Raw genomic sequence first — 19,293 nt, 5'->3', positions numbered from 1 at the left:
GGTCAAATGCAGAGTCCGGTCAGTTCATTTGATCAAGAAGAAGTCGTCTAGATACGATCAAACGCTGAGTGAAATGTGACCGAACGCTGGGTGCCAGAGTCCGGTCAACTCCAGTAAGGTTCCAGAGAGGGAGAATCCTGATCGGACGCGTCCAGTCAGTGTTGACCGGATGCTGGTCAGGTTTCGACTACTGACCGGACGCTGAGCAGCAAAGTGACCGGACGCTAGGTTTCAGAGTCCGATCAACATCAGTAAGGTTCCAGAGAGCAGTTTTCATGACCTGACGCGTCCGGTCAGTGCTGACCAGACGCTGGACAGAGTTTGGTCACAACTTAATTGCTCGGTAGCGGGGAGAACTGACCAAAGCGTTCGGTCACCTTGACTGGAGCGTTCGGTCACCCCGCAGTGGCACGTAACGGTTCATTTTGAATGAGGGGTTATAAATAATTCCTCTATTCACTTAAGGGGTCACTCTTGCCCATTTCAACAGCTGAGAAACACCTTTGAGAGTGCCAAGGAGAGCAAGAGCCTAGTGAGGTAATTGAGATTTGAGAAACCAACGTTTATGCCTCATTAGTGAAAAGAGAGTAGCAAGTGTGCATCCACCCTTCTCATTAGGCTTGTTGTGGTCAAGTGAGAGTCCTTGCTTGTTACTCTTGGTGATCGCCATCACCTAGACGGCTTGGTGGTGATTGGGAGTTTAGAGATCATCCGGTGAAGCTTGTGGATGACCCAACTCAAGTTGTGAGCGGTATGGATGATGTACCGCGACGGAGTATCGAAGAATCAACCCGTAGAGAGCACTTGATCCTTGTGCGGATCAAGAGGAAGCTACACCCTTGAGCGGGTGCTCCAACGAGGACTAGTGGGGAGTGGCGACTCACCGATACCTCGGCAAAATATCGTCACGTTCATCCTTCTCTCTTTATTTTGAGCAATTCAATTCTTGTCTTTACATTTATAGAATTGCCATGCTAGAGTAGGATTGGAACTTAGGTTGCAAAACTTTTGTGCGGTAGAACATTAGAAACATATTCTAGGCACAAGGAGTGAAGTGGGCTAAGTGTAGGGTTTAATTATTGCAAATACTATGAGAATTAACCCAATTCAACTCTCCCCCTTGGGCATCTTGATCCTTTTAGCTCTGTTTCCATCGGGCGACTGGGGATCCTGTGCACACCACCAGTGGGAGCTCGCATCGCCAGTGAAGCAGAAGCATCGCTCGTGTGGCCACCGTCGCGGACCTCGCACGGACGCCAATCCCCGGCGCGACGTTGTACGGACACGACCTCCCCGCCGTCTGCACCACGTGGCCCTAGCTCCTCGTCACCGCCAGCATCCCTTCCCACGCACGTGCTGACCCTGTTGAGCGGATGCCGCCGAGCAAGACGTCGTCGAGCACGAAACCGCCAATCCGCGCGGATGTCACCGAGCAGACACCCCCTACCCACCCACCGTGAGCATGGGAGCTCTAGCCATGGCCCGATGCCGCATTCCCTGCCATGGCTCGACACCCATCCTGGCAACGTCGGCTTGCCAGGGCACGGCCCTATGCTGGCTTGCCGAGCCTAGAGAAGTTCGACGCACGCGAAGCTTATCCTCGTCGCCGCCCATGGGCGCGATTGACGGGGAGGTCACTGGCTTTGGCTTCAGCGCTGGTGGACCTCGCGGCAGCGTCTCCTATGGTAGCCACATGTGTTGCTTGCTTGCTTTAGCGTTGCTCTATTGATTAATCTCATCCGCAGTTTCTCGCTTGCTCAAAGCTTACGTTGCTTGCTTGCTTGTGAGGACGTAGATGCCAGTGCTAGCTTGGGGCTCATGGAGCTTGCTTAGGCCACCGTGGAGGTCACGAGGCTCACCGCGGAGCTCATGTAGCCTCGCCGTGAAGATGGTTTGCCTCGCCATGGAGCTCGCGCAACCTTGTCGTAGAGCTTGCGCAGGCCACCACAAAGGTAGCGAGGCTCGCTGCAGAGCTCGCACAACCTCACCCTCGGAGCTCGCGAGGCTTGCCACGGAGCTCGGGCTGGCCGCCTCACCTCATCGCGGACCATGCGCACCAGCTTGCCATTTTCCTTGCTCGCAGTGTGTAGGGTCGAGATGGCGACTAGAGGGGGAGGTGAATAGTCATTTCTAAAATCTAATCACGCCGGCTAACCGAAACAAGTGTGAAATTAAAATAATTAGTCTAGCTAAGACTACACACCTCTATCTATATTCTCTAGCATCTTACAAAGATCCTAATTAAGTAACTAAGGTGCCAGGGTAGCTAGAGCTCACCAAATCAATTCTAGAAGTAAGATAGCACAAACCTATGCCACTAGTACTTTAAGCAACGGGAAGCTCCTACACATGCTAGTAAGCAAAAGTATAAAGCCAACTAAGCACACTAGCAATGCTCAATAACAAGGCAACCAATGCTAAATTAGAGAGCGCAAATACTTAGCTACACAAACTAAGCAATGTGACTAACAAGGTTATACAAACCAAATTAGTCACGCAAGGGAGCTACTTCTATGCTACACAAGCAAGAAGGTAACTAGTGAGCTATATAATAAACTAATTACAAGAGCAACTACACAAGCACAATGTATATGAAAGTAATTACAAGCTTGTGTAACGAGGATGTAAACCAACGGGAAAAACAAAGTTGACACGGTGATTTTTCTCCCGAGGTTTATGTGCTTGCCAACACGCTAGTCCCTGTTGTGTCGACCGCTCACTTGGTGGTTCAGCGGCTAATTGGCATCACCCGCCAAGCCTGCATGTCGGGCACCGCAAGAACCTACTCCGAAAGTGAGGGTAGCTCAATGACACGCTTTACTAGAGTTGCTCTTCGTGGCTCCCGCGGGGCGAGCACAATGCCCCTCACAAAGCTCTTCTTTGAAGCACCGCGCAAGCTTCTTGTGGGCTTCGACGGAGACCACCACCAAGCCGTCTAGGAGATGGCAACCTCCAATAGTAACAAGCACCAAGCCCCGCCCGCCGGGGATCTCGATTCGCTTGCAATACGCACCTGGCATCTTCCAAAGTCACCGGTGGTCTCAGATTCGCGGAGGAAGAGGAGCGGCGGCGGAAGAGGAGCGTAGGAAGGGAGTCACAACGGAAGGGAGGTAGTTGCGGCGGAGAATGGCCGTAGGAAGGGAGGGAGCCGCGGTGGATGAGGAGTGGCGGAGAAAGAGGAGCGACAGTGGAAGAGATGCGGTGTTCGGAGGTCGGGGGGAGAAGGAACGAGTGGGGAGAGAAACAATAGAAGAAACGATGTTACGAATGACAAATTGACCTCATATGTCAGAGGAGATATTGAAGGTGAGATTTTATTCTTCCGTTGGAGATGAAGCATTTTAAAACCCTCAAAACAAAATTATACCTCCCCCAACAACTAGTTTTGGGATTGAGATTTTCTGCTGCTGCTGGAGATGCTCTTACTATGTCCACTTATGCAGTCATGCTCTCATCTCTCTTTAAGCATATTATAAATCTTTAGTCATTATAATTCTATAATATTATGTTTGTCTAGTTACTGTCAATGTCTTATCTTAGTCATACACTATCTTCTATTTATCTAGCCAAATTGTAAATTTGATAGCAGCCTAGGTTGTGTATCTACATCGCTATACTTACATAGTTACATCTAGTCTCACTAGTCACTCCTTCGGTCCTTGCAATTTCCTCCCGCAGTCCCGGTTCCCCCGCTTGCACGCTCTCCTCCGTCTGTCTGTGTCGCTTGCTTCGCTTCTGCTTCTCCTGCCTGTTCGACGAAACCCCTCCCCGGCGGGCGGGGCGAGGGGGCTCGATGGTGTTCAAGGGGCGCTTCTTCTCGTCGCGACACAAGTCGTCGGAGTCCTCTTCCAGTCCAGACGGCAGCAACAGCCCGCGCACGCCTACCTCGGCGCCGGCCTCGGCATCCGCGGCGTCGCCGGCGTCGTCGTCGTCCTCTAGATCCGACAAGAAGAAGACTAAATCGGAGACCCCCAAGAAGCGCGACAAGCTCTTCGTTTCCGCGGCCACCGCCCCCAAGAGCGCCGCGTCGTCGGCCTCGTCAAGCCCGGCGGGTGATGGGAGGAAGGGGTCCGTGCCGCATCATAGGGATGCGGGCGGCGGGGGCGGGGGGTGGTGCGTCGGCGGCCGCGCTTTCGCCGATCCTGGCGTCCTCTCTGGGGCTCAACCGGATCAAGACGAGATCCGGGCCGCTGCCGCAGGAGGGCCAACGCATGGCTGCCGCGCTCGGGAGCAGCAACCTCTCGCGCGGGCAGGGCCAGGCGGAACCGTGGGCTGCCTCAGCCGGCGTCGGCGGGAGAAAGGGCGTCAGCTCCTGGGCGGATACGAGTAGTAGCAGCCGCGGGAAAGGGAAGACGACCGAGTTGCCGACGCGAAGTGCGGTTGGGACGAGCTTGGGAGCAGGAGGGAAGAGCGCTGTGAAAGGTAGCAATTCTGTCTGTTGTTTTTTCATTTCCAAAACCAGTTTAGTTTAGTTATCAAGCATGAGCCTGTAAGAGCAACTCCAACAGAGATGCTATTTTTGATTTTGAATCCAGTTTAGATAATTTGTGGTATAAAATAGACTCCAACAGATATTGTATCTAGCTTTCTAAAATACCCAGCCGGCTATCCCATGAATTCCGCTAGGTAAATAAAGCAAACCTACAACGCTCGCCATCGCTCCTCCCGCGCGATTTCCTGGGTGCGGGGAGTCCTTCCCGCGAGAGAGCGCTTCGCGTGGCTCTATTCTCCCGACAACCTGCCGGTACACTGCTTTGTCTGGCTTCGACCCTTCCCATCCACAACCACCGTCGTGCTCTACGGCGTCGTCGCTTCCCTCTAGGTGCCGGTGCTCGTCAACATTGTCATGGATACGCAAATTCACGTAGCTGCGTGCCTGCGTTCGCCATCATCCTCCCTGTCCCCGTGCCGCCCCAGTGCCCCACACCGGCCGAGCTGCAGGAGGAGGCGGTCATGGCGGCGCGCGGGTGACGGTGGGAACAGGCACAGCTTAACTAGTCATCAGATCAGCCGCACCCGCACCAGGGGCTCTGTGGAGGCCGCCGAACTCTGGCGCCTTGTAGCAAACTCGTATGCTGCTGGTTCTGCTGGCCACCGCGCTGCACCTGCACGGCTCCAGTAGTAGCAGACTAGCAGCAATGCTGTTCTTTTAATAGAGTACTAGGCTACTACTCCAGTAGAACAAATCGAAGAGATCAGCAGCTAGCTCTGGAAATTGCAGTGATCAGACTTGACAAAGTTCATCTATATTGTGCTGGAATATACAGTTTTGTACTGAGCCATGTCAATGATCTGTACTTTGCAATGTCATCGATAAGAACTCTGTAAAGGAGCTGCTTCTAATGTGAGCACGATGAAGATGCTACTACCTGTGTTTCAGGCACCATCACGGTAGTTTGCCCGGTTGGGATTTGGGCAGGTGACGTTGAACTTTTCAATATAGAAGATGAGAAATAGCTAGGCTGTTGTAGAGTCCTCTTCTTTTGAGGAGTTTTCTATTTTACAGAATAGCTAAAATATGGAATTTGGCAACTAATTTTAGACAATCTCTTGGAGATGCTCTAAGCTGGTTATTGATTGTGTCAAAGCTAGGGGTTAAAAGTTTGCTATTTTGAGCTCTTGTTTAGGCAGGGATGAGGGAAAATGTGTGAGCAAACAATAGCTGTTAGTTACTCCCTCAAATGCTTACTGAGATGCTAGGAGTTGAGATTGCATCGATTTGTCTTACTATGCTGTAGCCGTTTACACTTGAAACACTAGTGCAAACGAAGGAAGTTTCTACCTGTTTAAAGTGAAATCAGCAAGCTAGGAGGGTTATAATTTATAAGTCGAGTTAGCTAGTACTTGCTCTTTTTGTTGCTTGAATATGAGACATTTCTAATGAGTGAGCTCATAAGCCCTGTTTATTTCTCTATATGCAGCTCATTGGATTTGTGCTTGTTGAAGTGTTCTTCTAGCACATGCTAGATACCATCCACACTTTACATTACTTCATTGACACTTTATCAATGTGTATAGGAGCCGTGGAAGTCAATACTCTGAATTGCTTATTACGCTTTAAGAAATCAATCTGTTTTGAGAATCATAGCACACTGGATGGTAGTTTGTGGTTGAGTGAGAGTGGTTTACTACAAGGATGCATTTCCTACCCCAAATAGCTGATGCTTATGTGATCTGTGCCTATATATTTCTGCACATCCCACATGAAGCTGCATTATGTTAGGCTTGCAAGCAGCAAGTCTTACTTTTCCCCATTGGGCTGCCCATAGGACAGTATCTAACAGTTGCAGATTTGATTTGCAAAAATATTAGTCAAATGCTGCTTCTGCAGCATAGATATCTTGTTTGTGTATGCCCGTAGTAATTTCTCCAATATTTCCTCCTCTTTTTGTCTGTGATATGAAAATATTTGTAACGCTAATTGGTGGGCTCTCCTTTTGGGGCTTTGTTCTATTTTTCTCTCTCCACAACCTTATGTGATACATGGGCTAATCCATCTCATACACAGCTAAACCTAGTGCACAGCGGAACCATTCTGGAGATTTGAGGACACCTACTCACATACCAGAGGCTGCGGTAGTGATATTTCTATTTTTTTTTCTTTTCTACGACTTTCATTTAAATAAACAATGGCTAATCCATCCTTGCCTCTTTTTGCTTGCATTTTAGAGTGCATATGATCCGTGTGAGACACCAAAGGAATCCGAGTCTCCACGCTTTAAAGCCATTATGCAGGCTACTAGTGCACCGAGGAAGAGACACCCTGCAGATATAAAAAGTTTTTCACATGAGCTGAACTCTAAAGGGGTGCGCCCATTTCCTTTTTGGAAACCTCGGGGCATTTACAACTTAAAGGTAATCCCAGTCCACCGTTTGTGTGAGACAAGGGTCAATGATACGTCGCCTTGTTTTTTCTTTTACCCATTCCAGTTTTTCAAATATTTCTTAGGTAATAACAATACTGTCTCCTGTTATCTATGCAGGAGGTAATAAAAGTTATCCAGGTGAGATTTGAGAAGGCAAAGGAGGAGGTAAATTCAGATTTGGCAGTTTTCGCAGGAGACTTGGTTAGCGTAATGGAAAAGTATGCAGACTCTCATCCTGAGTGGAAAGAAACCTTGGAGGACTTGCTAATACTTGCACGTACCTGCTGTGTCATGACACCCGGGGAATTCTGGCTTCAGTGTGAAGGTATAGTGCAAGATTTGGATGACCATCGTCAGGAGCTCTCAATGGGTGTGCTGAAGAAACTATACACCCGAATGCTTTTTATCCTTACAAGATGCACAAGGCTGCTCCAGTTCCACAAAGAAAGTGGTTTTGCTGAGGATGAAGTTGTTATCGATCAGCGTGATAAGATTATACAGTCTGCAGATAGGCGGATTTTAACTCAACCAGGTGCGGATGACACAACATCCAGAGCCAGTAAAAGTGATGCAAGAAAATCATACAGTCAGGAGCAGCATAATTTGAAATGGAAGCGCAGCCAGGAGATAAAGCCTGTTAAGCTTCTTCCACCACTTGACACAGATGTTAAGAAAGAGCCTGATTCTCCAACCAAAGAACGGATATCTTCCTGGAAACCTTTTCCATCGCCTGTTACAAAGGTCCCAAAAGAATCTACCCCTACTAAATTGGAATCACCTAATAAGAAAACAGATGCACACTCTACAGTTAGTAGCCATGTTGAATTAAGCAGTCCAGTTGAATCTTTACCACAACAACAGCTTCCTGTCAAGCATCAACATAAAACTTCATGGGGACACTGGTCTGACCAGCCAAATATTTCTGAAGAGGGTTCAATAATGTGCCGCATATGTGAAGAATATGTTCCGACACATTATGTAGAAGACCATTCAAGGGTCTGTGCAATTGCTGACAGGTGCGATCAAAAAGGTGTTAGTGTTGATGAACGCTTAATCAGAGTTGCGGAAATGCTAGAAAAGATGGTAGAATCTTATTCACCGAAAGACCTGCCAAATGCTGCAGTCAGCCCAGATGTTGCAAAAGTTTCAAGTTCAAGCATCAATGAAGAATCTGATGGTCCCTCTCCTAAACTGTCTGATTGGTCTAGAAGAGGATCTGCCGATATGCTTGACTATCTCCAAGAGGCTGATAACACTATTTCATTGGATGACATTAAAAATCTTCCTTCAATGACATGTAAGACTCGTTTTGGACCAAAATCTGATCATGGAATGGCCACATCATCTGCGGGAAGTATGACTCCTAGGTCTCCATTAACAACTCCAAGATCAAATCATATAGACATGCTTTTAGCCGGTAAAAATGCAATTAATGAGAGTGATGATCTTCCGCAGGTAAGAGATACAGATTCTGTATTTTTCTTCTCTCTTTCTCTTTACATACCTGATGATGATTGTGCTACAAATTCGTCATTTGATACGTGACTAAAGAAGTAGCATTTTTTTTGCTGGTGAAATGTGCAAAGCTATTGACCACAACAAAAGTCAAATATATCGTTATACTTGTCTGCTGTTTATGGCAATTGACTTTTTTCCCCATCCAGCTGCTGCTGCATATCACTTGTAAAAAATAAATGAGCATGTATCAGCATGTGATCCAGGCAATTTGAAACAGTCAATAGATTTATTCTATTAAAATGTATTGGCTATTATGTTAGATAATTGCATGCTACCAGAGTCTATTAAATGCTGGTGTATTTTATCAATATGCTAGGTCTCGTGTTTGCTACTTTAAGTTCAAGTACAGCTGTCCTAGTTTCAAGCTTTTGCAAATATGCAGGCTTCCTAGTTAAAGGTGCGAGGAGAAACATAATTATCTTCTGATATCTCACTTATTGACCTTCCCTTCTAGTCACCATGACCCACTTCTAATCCTTGTGACATTTCACACTTGGTAGGGATGTAGGGCTCTAGCACAACCATAGTATGCAACTCTGTCCACACACCCTGTGTCTCTCTCTTGAAAGTTTGGTCTCTATAACTCTGATAGTTTATGAAATACTGCTCTGTTCAATGGGATTCCATAAACCATTGCATTCGCCCAGGACCAGGATCCATATATCAGTGAGGCATTGAGTGGAATTCCTAGAAATTTCCCTTATGGTATATTTTTCACTAGGATTGAAGAACCGATGGAACTGCACCCTGTCATGAGGTTTGAATAGTTTGTATCGCTTCACAAAAAAAGAGATTGGCTTATCTTGTAAATCCTATTACTGACTTGAGTTTTGCTGGATATGTTTGTATGGAAGTTTCAAACATATTGAATTTGTGGTACTCTGAAAGTGTCTAGAGTAGTGTATTAAAGTGGTGTGTCGACAAATATTTGCTAGAAATGACAGAAGCAATGAAATTGAAAATTTCAGAAGTCCACAGACTTCAGGACACAGAAATATTTGAAGTAAGTTTGTGACATGGTGAATTGGTTATGGCTTGATGGTCTGAGATGTCCTCTGCATTGGTGGGCGTGCAGACTGAAAAAACATATATAAAACTTTTGGGATATGTGGTTATGCTAGAGAGAGCACAAGATTTAGACGGCAAGTAGGCAACACAAGGGGTGCATGATTCCAACACGTAGGTCATACCAGAAATGATGGTTCATCTTGGAACAGTAATTTTACAGTCCTTGCTGGTGTAAGAGTGGGCCTTAGTTTTTTTAGTTGGTATTGGTAGTAGTTGAAAAGGTTCGCATTCTTGTGTTCACATTATTCCTTGTTTGCCTGTAAGGAAAACAAACTTAGGTGTTTAACACTTTTACTCTGGATATTTGGCTCCACCTTGAATTGTAGAATCTAGATATCAAACTTTAGGAGTTGCTATAATAATAATTTCCTTCAATTTGTGCAGATTGTTGAACTTGCTGATATTGCACGATGCATAGCGAATACTCCTCTGGATGAAGAAAGTGCATTATCCCAAATGGTTACCTGCATAGAAGATCTTCAAGAAATTGTTAACTGCAGGAAGCATGAGGCTCTCACAGTGCAGACATTTGGAACACGTATAGAAAAACTACACAGGTGATATTCTTATTTGGACTTGGCCTTCTGTTTTAGTTGATATTCTGACCACATAAAAAATATTCTTGCGGGCCACTTCATTTTATGAAGCTTATCAACACAGTATAATCCTTCGCATTTGTATAATCCTTCAGGGAGAAGTATCTGCAGCTCTGTGACTCAGTCGATATGGACAAGGTTGATTCAGCAAGCACCATAATGGATGAAGAAGACGACGTTGTTCGTAGCTTGCGCGCAAGTCCTGTCCATCCAGTGAAGGATCGCACTTCAATTGATGACTTTGAAATCATGAAACCTATTAGCCGTGGAGCATTTGGACGTGTTTTCTTGGCCAAGAAAACAACTACAGGAGACCTTTTTGCTATAAAGGTATTCATTGGCTTAACTTTTTTGTTCTTTCATGCAACCATGCATACCTTTCGTTAGGCACTAGCCTTATGGTTCATACCCTGGCAGATCTTGTGCAAGTAGTTCTGCCCCAGAAATTGAAACTTTTCCGTATTGCTTCATAGCATGGGGTTCATCCAATTACTTTGTTTCCAAGTCGTGTGCACATATTTCTTAGTGCTGTGATTGCTGTCCAATTAGTTTGATGTCCTTATGTCACCTTCAGATCTACAATGTGAGTCTGCCTTGTCCCTGCACCATCGATTCATTAACTGTTCTCACGAAGTTACACTCAAGCCGAATGGCTGTCATTGAAGCCTATCCAGTAATCAGTTTTTGTTGAACTTGAACAATTCTTTTAAAGAGGAAACGATTATTGCAGCTTGGCTGATCACTTTCCACACCCATTATGATTTGACTATCCAATTAAACATTTGCATTCTTGTGCTGCATATTGTAATTGTGTTTTCTGGACCATGGCTTTGTCTTGATATGTAACAATTTCAATGTTCTTTTTTCTACTGCATATCATCTGAGAGCTCACAACTGGTACCTGCAAGTGTCTATTACAGATTCAGATTGCACCCTGTCATGTCTGTGCTGTTCTTGGGATAACTTTTGCATGATAGCTTTTATTGCTAAGTACCTTTAATGCTAATGGTAATACTTCTGGTATGGGTTTCTTGTTGAATATATAACATATTGCTTGCTTCTTGCAAGCATTATTCTAAGATGTCTAGCAAGTAGCAATACAACAACAGTTTTAATTTTGGTTTCATCTCTATAAGAGCGGCTGTGTTTTACTGTTTTTAAGCTGGCCTGCCAAGTCTGTGACAACTCACAAACCTCCTCTTTCACCTGGGCTTGGTACCAGCAATGTTGAAACAACATAGGAGGGATCTGACTCTGCTGAAACAATGTAGGTGGATTTCTAGCAAGTAGCACTACCATGGCACCAGTTTCACTACCATTTATCAGCTTATTTTCCTGTATAATCATAATAGAAAATTCTCACAAATCCTTAAGTGCATCCTGCTTCCTTTCATTCGAGGGCACACATTGCTATCTTGTTGGTTGATTTAACGAGATGTCTACTTTAAGCAGGTTCTTAGGAAGGCAGATATGATTCGGAAAAATGCTGTTGAGAGTATATTGGCTGAACGTGATATCTTGATTACAGTCAGGAACCCATTTGTGGTGAGTGAACATACAAATCTGCCCTGTTCTGGAACACTAATAATTTTATTCTGAAATGCTCATGCTTTTGGAAGGTACGGTTTTTCTATTCGTTTACCTCACGGGAGAATTTGTATCTGGTCATGGAGTACCTGAATGGAGGGGACCTTTACTCATTACTGAGGAATTTAGGGTGCCTGGATGAAAATGTTGCTCGTGTATATCTTGCGGAAGTTGTAAGTTTGTAGTATCCATTAATTTTCCATCTTTTTCGTTCCCTTGGTCTCATGATCAGTTTGTTCTGCAGGTACTAGCTTTGGAATATTTGCACTCTATGCACATAGTCCATAGAGATCTAAAGCCTGACAATTTGTTGATAGCCCATGATGGACATATTAAGGTTCAGAGACACGCACATGCTCATTAAACCTTCTCTCCTTGTTATATTTTGTTTGTTTGTTTGTTGTCTGGCTGGTTGAATATTTTTGATGTATAACTTGATATGTTCAGTTCTTGCAATCAAAATGCATAATGATAACATTTTTTTTATAACAATGATAACAGTTATTGGCAGTTGTCAGAACAGCATGTACTAGATTTGTAACAGGAGAAAACATGTGACTATTGAGGATAGTTGTTTTTACTTTTAGAGATCATGATGGATGTTTAGAATGATGCTATATGTTTTTTTTTAACTTCACATACTGAATATAAGGCCATGCTTATTCTTGGAGATTTTTTTCCTTGAAGAAAGGCAGCACTTTGTTGTATTTCACAAAAAAGCCAAGTACAAACTACTTTTACTGTTCAATTTTTTATGTCACTAATTTAATAGTCCCTCTTTTCCAAATTATAAGTCACTTTGACTTTTTTTGGTACATCGAAATTGCTATGTATGTAGACCAACGTTATGTCTAGATACATAGCAAATTCGATGTATCAGAAAAGTCAAAGCGACTTATAATTTGGAACGGAGGGAGTATCCTTTTCCTTTTATACTTCTATGGACATGCAAATTCATTTTTGTTCTTAATTTGACTTGGTTACTTGTACTAGTGTGTTTTCTCTGTGTGCTGCTTATTAATGTTCATTTATCCAGTTGACAGATTTTGGATTGTCCAAGGTTGGTTTGATCAACAGCACAGATGATCTGTCTGGTCCTGCTGTTAGTGGGGCTTCACTGTATGGAGATGATGAGCCTCAGATGAATGAACTTGAGCAAATGGATCACCGAGCACGGAGACAAAATCGTTCTGCTGTTGGAACTCCTGATTATTTAGCACCAGAAATCCTTTTGGGGACAGGACATGGTAAATTCTGAGCAAAGTCAGTTTTTAGGCTCACTATACCTATTCATTTTGATTACTATTTGATACTAACTACTTTATTATTATGTATATACTCCTAGGTTGCAGTGCAGATTGGTGGTCTGTTGGTGTCATTCTGTTTGAGCTCATTGTTGGCATACCTCCGTTCAATGCAGAACACCCCCAGGTATTGTACATTATGTTAAGTGAATAATTGTTTGCAGCTAGTTTATCAATCTTCCAGTAACTCTTACATGGTCATAAATCATAACATCGAATTATCAGTTTAACACAGTTGCAGCCAATCAGGGCTCATTAGATATTTTCTGGAAAGAAGTGTTCATTATCAATGTGTATTGGCCATTGGAGCAAATATTCACCATTATACTATCAGACTTCTCTGTAGATCAATTATCTGAAAACTTTGTTTAGAATTAGCTTAACATTATTGTTATTTTCTACTTGTTTCTGTAGACAATTTTTGACAATATTCTGAATTGCAAAATACCTTGGCCGCATGTTCCAGAAGAGATGAGTTTTGATGCACAAGATTTAATTGACAAGTAAGAAATATGTCAAACCTTTTTTCAGCACTCAATTGTTTGTGATATTGGATTTCATGTTATAGCCCCTTGTGTTCAAATGTCTATTCAGTAGATAATTATGCTCGTTTGCAAGTATCTTAATAGTGCACGCAGTTTAAGGCTAATCACATTATGTTTTTTGCATGTTTGATTTGCATTTTCTTTACTTTTTTTTTGCAGTTAATCATTTTTCTTTTTGTTTGTGGCATTCCTTTTAACTTAGTGTAGCAATTCAGGCTTCAAAGTCCACACATATTACCAATGTTATTTGATCCAACATTCTTCATTAACTATTTAAATATGCTTAAAAGAGAACATAAATATGTCCTTCCATATATTAATTATTAAATCATCAATGAACTATTAGCCTATTACTTTATTAGCGGTTGGATCAATGTTATCTATTAAATTCTGAGAATGAGAGCATCAAACTGTTATAGGATATGCTATCTCCCATCAGTTGTGTTATGTTGTTTTAAATTACTCTAGTTTCTTCCTCAGAGTTATGGCTTTTCCCTTATATTTGTTCGGATGTTGTATGTTAATACAGGCATATGCCATCGACAATACAAATCTCAATTGCAGTGCTACTTATCTAGTTCATACCCATTTTCTAATTATTATAGGAAGTTAATTTCTGCTATGATTAAATAAAACTAACCTGAAGATCTTATAACAACTTTGTCCAGATTATTGACAGAAGATCCTCATCAACGACTAGGAGCAAATGGTGCCTCAGAGGTATTTTAAAGACACTACAGACCATCTTTCTTGGTTATTCTTTTTTTTTTAAATGATATGGACATGACGGGAATCCTGTTTCATTTAGGTTAAACAACATCCGTTTTTCAAAGACATTAGCTGGGATACCCTTGCTAGGCAGAAGGTGAGGAAGGGGCAAAATTTACCTAACTCTTCAAACTTGTAGTGCATATTGTTTCTGTATGTATGCCAGGGATAACAGAAAATCATTTGCAGGCTGCCTTTGTTCCCTCCTCAGATAGTGCATCTGATACTAGCTACTTCACCAGTCGCTATTCTTGGAATCCATCTGATGAAAACATATATGAAGCATACGAGTTTGAGGATTCCAGTGATAATGGAAGCCTTAGTGGAAGCAGTAGTTGTGTGAGCAACCGCCAAGATGACATGGTATGAGTAATTTTCTTATTTATTTGCTGAACAACAAATAAAAACTAACCTTAGAGTCTTAGAGGGGAAAAAAAGTAAAAAAGAATACTGTATTGTGCATAGTTGATCTAGCTTTTTGTTTTTAAGTTCCTTTGTAACTGTTCCATATATCTTGTACCAGGGGGAGGACAGCGGTGGCCTCAATGAGTTTGAATCTAGTGCAAATGTCAATTATTCTTTCAGCAACTTCTCGTTCAAGGTAGATATACTGGGCTATGATTTCGTATCATGTCTTTGACAGCAATCAAAGCTTGGCAATTTACAAGATTAAATTATCATAGAGCAGGCAGTCTGCTTTTACTTGATTCCCTCTCAACTTTAGCCACTTCACTCTTCTCTTTGTTTTGCATCTCAGCAATAGGCAAAAGTCTATATTTGCACAAGTAGTAAATATCAACATTTGCAATGTTACCGCAGTTGTAGTACCTGTGAGCTAGATCTTGAATGCTACAAAGGCAGTATCCTTTCTTCTTAATATGATGATACGTAGATCTGCGAGTTTGAGAGAAACAAAGTCGCTATCCATTGATAACTTGCCTAGAAGATTGTACCACAACATTCTTCTGACATCATTTTTGGTGCAGAATCTATCACAACTTGCTTCCATCAACTACGATATGCTCACCAAAGGATTGAAGGATGATCAACCGCCAAGAACAGAAACGTAGCAATCAATCTAAATTTTGATTGACTCATTTGAGTAATCAAACAGTCTACAAGGTGCTCGCGTGATGTAGGTCTTGTACATGTAAGTAGGCACTTCACTGTTATATCACCTCTTCTATTTGCACTTGACTATCTCTCAAAATGTTATAGCTGTTACTGTCTGTCACTTCTGCAGATCAAAGCGTGAGGCATGGTCTGTTCTTATTGAGGCTGTTCCTACATCTCGCGGAGCCTAGTACAGTTTTGCTGTTACCTTGTTTTCATGACAATTGCCATGCCATCATCAGTGAATCACCCTTGAACAAATTTGGCATGAGACCTAGGAGCGCTGTCTTTTTTGTTCCTTTTTTTTTTTTTGAAGGGTGGGCCTGGTGCAAGCAGTAGAGTCTTACCGCGTGTGATCGGAAGGTCCCGGGTTCGAGTTGCGGTCTCCTCGCATTGCACAGGCGAGGGTAAGACTTGCCACTAACACCCTTCCCCAGATCCCGCACAGAGCGGAAGCTCTCTGCACTGGGTATGCCTTTTTTTCTTTTCTTTTTTAATTGTAGTCCCATTATAAGCCTTGGGTTTGCGGAGATTGGTCAAGGTTACTGTATTCAGAATACAACCCCTGAAGATGTAGGTGGGTTTCAGAAAATTGCCATTCTGGCATATAGTTGACGATAGTTCGTTAAGCTGGTGGCCCGCTGGATTTCCTGCGGCCAGAACTGATCACAACATTTTGATGACCGTGGAATATAGCATTTTGCTAAATGTGTCCAGTGTCCCAACAGAATCAGGGACATTATAAGAAGAATATTAACCAACCGACATTATAAGGATATCAAACGCTACCAGCGTTTTATGCAATTCAGAATTCGATGGCCATCTATATATGAGTTCCTGGCTGTAACAGTCCAACGGCTGTCTACAGACGTTATGTACAGCTAGTTGGAACCGCAACGGTTTGTCCAATGTCATGTCGAATGCAACTAGTCGTTGATGAAAACGATCGACCCTGCTCTTCGCACTACCTGTTCTTTATTAAACTCACAGAACTCGAACTCTTATAGCTGGGTAGGCTAGATAGTTTTTTTAGCATCGCCAAGAGCAGTGTCATGTCATACAGGAACTCAATGGACACCCACGGGCCACGGTCCGCATATAAGAACTAGAATGGACACCCGCTTAAATACGGATGAGACATTTAACCCGGCTAGCCCGAGCTTAGATATTTGCTGTTCTTGTTTAGAAATTAGAATAATGAAGAACTAACAAGCTTAACACAGAAGGCTCCGACAAATAACGTCTACGGCCACGAACCGGTTCGAAAATGCAGCTCAGGTCAATAGCGATTGGAAAGCTTTAAGCAGACATGTGCACGCTCGAATAAAATACAAAACAGGTTCAATCAAAAGGAAGTTTGGCAGTTACAAAAAAAAAAGGAAGTTTGGCACAACGCATGGATCAGCGCATCCATGTAACAATGTCAAGGAGTAGACTGCAACTACTATTTTAACATCAATTGTCAGGTCAACGCTCGAAATTTCTTTAGCACCAATGCCATATCCGTAAAAGTGGTTGAAAAGTCCCTCAGTCTTCTTTGAAGTTAAGGCCGCATTTTGTACACGTGTAGAATATCGTCTCTCCCTCATCTGCTGAACGCATCTGCAATTTCCAGTGTCAGGAGCAATAATTGAATACATAAAACCAGGAAGAGTGGCCATCCAATGCTGAAGGATTGGTTGCTAACCTGCAAGCTGTAATATTCGGCTTCTGGATGGTCGCAGTTTTTACAGGATTTATTTGTCTATTTGCAAAAACCAGATTTGTGAATATCCCAGAATAACAGAACTTATTAGACTAGCAATATATTTTAAGGACAAACTACTTACCAGTGGTCTTTGCACAACAATGTCCTCCGTTGGTGTCTTTAACCCTCTTCGAATGTCCTGCAAAACAGCACACGGTAAAAAACAAGAAGCACACTGATGATTGAACCAGTCTAATTCAGTATATCAGACAACTCCTCGTTCCTGCTAGAACAAAAGTACATACAGGATGTGAGGATCTGTTCGGCTCAGCGTATTTGCACCTGTAATGGTTCACGCTGCTATCAGATCACACACATCATGTTTGCTTGGTTTGGGCCGGAAATGATAACCAAGGGATCAGATATGGGCCTATGAAACAATTTTACCGTCCACCTCCCTGTGTTATCCGATTATGCCGCACGGACACGACTACTCTCCACTTCCGTGACCCCTCTCTGCTCGCATTCACCACCAGCGCCCATGCGCCGGCGACTCCAACTGCCCTGCTGCATCCACACCAGTGAGTACTGCTGAGTGCCAATCCCCCATCCCCTCCCTCTCCCTCTATAGCAACCTTTTCTCCAAACCCTAGCCATATTTTCAAAACCCTAATGTTGATCATTGCAGTTCTCATTGCTCCTATCAAAACACTAATGGAAATGAAAAACATTCCCAAAGCCAACCGAACAAATGATGCTTTCGGTTCCACTGTAACAGCTAGCACTGTCAACTGATTACATTCCCATTACTGTTCCCAGCATTGAACCAAAAAGCACCTGAAGTCCAGCAATTGAAATTTCCATTCAGCAACTATGCCATACTACTGCAAAAGCTAGCACTGTCAACCGATTACATTCCCATTACTGTTCCCAGCATTGAACCAAAAAGCACCTGAAGTCCAGCAATTGAAATTTCTATTTAGCAACTAAGGCATACTGCAAAAGCTTAGTTTGATAACACATCCCATAGAATTCCTTGGTAACACATCCCATAGAATTCCTAGGACAATATAGCATATGGTCCGTATGCACTAGCCTAAAAAGCCATCAGTGCTTAGTTCAACTGTTACCGTACTACACAAAACTTTGCGCTAAATTTACACTAGAATTCACCACTGATGGCAATTTCCATAATTTCAGAAAACATGCCCATCTTCCTATGTTGTGCGTTTTAACTCTGGTATTCTCCCAGAAATTCAAAGGAAAATCAACCTAGACCTCGCCAATGGCCTCAGCAGTATGGTTGGCAATGGCATAGCTTCAGGATGGGGAAATTTTTGATAGAGAGGTTCTTCTAGGCTATGCGTTTTCGTCTAGCTTGAAATACAAGGCGATGAGAATAGCCTCAGGAATCACTAATCAGGACTAGAAAGGGAGCCGTGAGTTTTACCTCGGCAGTCATCGTGTACTGTATTTGTTTCCCTTCAATCTCTGCGAAACCGGGAAAAAATGCGTCATTATTATCGATTAATCTCACACATCAGCGAAGGGGACACTGGCACAGGAGAATGCGGCGGAGGAAAGAGACCTTTGGCATCGCGCTTGAAGCCGCATAGAGGGCAGGAGGCGGAGCGGACGGAGTCGAAGGTGAGGAGGGTGCCGCATACGCCGCAGAAGAGAAAATCGCGCGCCTGCCAGAACGCCATGGCAGTCGCTTGCTCGGTCGCCCGGTTCCCCCTACCGCGCCGCCGCCTGAAAAAACACTCTCCCCGCAACGAAGCCAAGCGCCGCCTGATGCGAGGGTGGACTCCTATAGCCCTATAGGGTTTTGTAGTGGGCCCGATGTTGGCCCAATGGGATTGCCTAACTTGAAAGTGCCTCGTGACATCATGCCATCTCTACGCTAGTAGTAGAAGTTTATTTGTGGCTGGCAGTGATGAATTAGATTAGAGGCTTTTATCTATATGCCATTAAAAAAAAGTTTATAATTACATATAAACCATTAAAAAAGTTAAGCTCCCATGAATGCCATCGTTCTAAACTTCTTTGCTCTCCAAACCATTCCGTCCGCTTTTCTATTTAACGGTGTCAAACAGACATGTGAAATGACCATTTTACCAGGGTTCGTTTGTCAGCCACCCAAACTTTCTCTTTCTCTTCTCTTTCCTATGTACATGAAGGGCAGAGGGAGCTCTACGCTACGGCCTGGTTCTCCGGCCTCGTTGCCGTCCCGAGTGCTCG

At 43.6% G+C, this 19,293-nt stretch overlaps 1 protein-coding gene and 1 pseudogene across 1 annotated transcript; one reads left to right on the top strand and one right to left on the bottom strand.

Annotated features, from left to right (window-relative positions):
* Positions 1–3,664: 3,664 nt before the first annotated feature.
* Positions 3,665–16,223, top strand: LOC136453354 (probable serine/threonine protein kinase IREH1; annotated as a pseudogene).
* A 397-nt stretch (positions 16,224–16,620) lies between these two features.
* On the bottom strand, positions 16,621–18,998 carry LOC136475315 (uncharacterized). Its single transcript, XM_066472860.1, has 5 exons — positions 18,641–18,998; positions 18,503–18,543; positions 17,195–17,251; positions 17,053–17,109; positions 16,621–16,967 (listed from the first exon to the last, which is right to left on the bottom strand). The coding sequence occupies exons 1-5, from the start codon at positions 18,756–18,758 to the stop codon at positions 16,893–16,895; spliced, it is 348 nt and encodes a 115-aa protein (XP_066328957.1). The 5' UTR covers positions 18,759–18,998; the 3' UTR covers positions 16,621–16,892.
* Between the last annotated feature and the right edge of the window lie 295 nt (positions 18,999–19,293).

This window comes from Miscanthus floridulus, chromosome 1, assembly GCF_019320115.1.
Source record: "Miscanthus floridulus cultivar M001 chromosome 1, ASM1932011v1, whole genome shotgun sequence".
In the NCBI taxonomy this organism is placed as follows: Eukaryota; Viridiplantae; Streptophyta; class Magnoliopsida; order Poales; family Poaceae; genus Miscanthus; species Miscanthus floridulus.
This window is presented reverse-complemented; position numbering and strand designations above follow the sequence as displayed.

What these genes read in the sequence shown, in the direction of transcription:
- LOC136475315 (XM_066472860.1), bottom strand. Translation starts at nt 18,758, where the DNA reads ATGGCGTTCTGGCAGGCGCGCGATTTTCTCTTCTGCGGCGTATGCGGC. An exon ending in TTGTTGTGCAAAGACCACTG is followed by an intron (nt 17,110 to 17,194) that starts GTAAGTAGTTTG and finishes TTTTGCAAATAG; the next exon opens with ACAAATAAATCCTGTAAAAA. An exon ending in CCGAATATTACAGCTTGCAG is followed by an intron (nt 16,968 to 17,052) that starts GTTAGCAACCAA and finishes TGGAAATTGCAG; the next exon opens with ATGCGTTCAGCAGATGAGGG.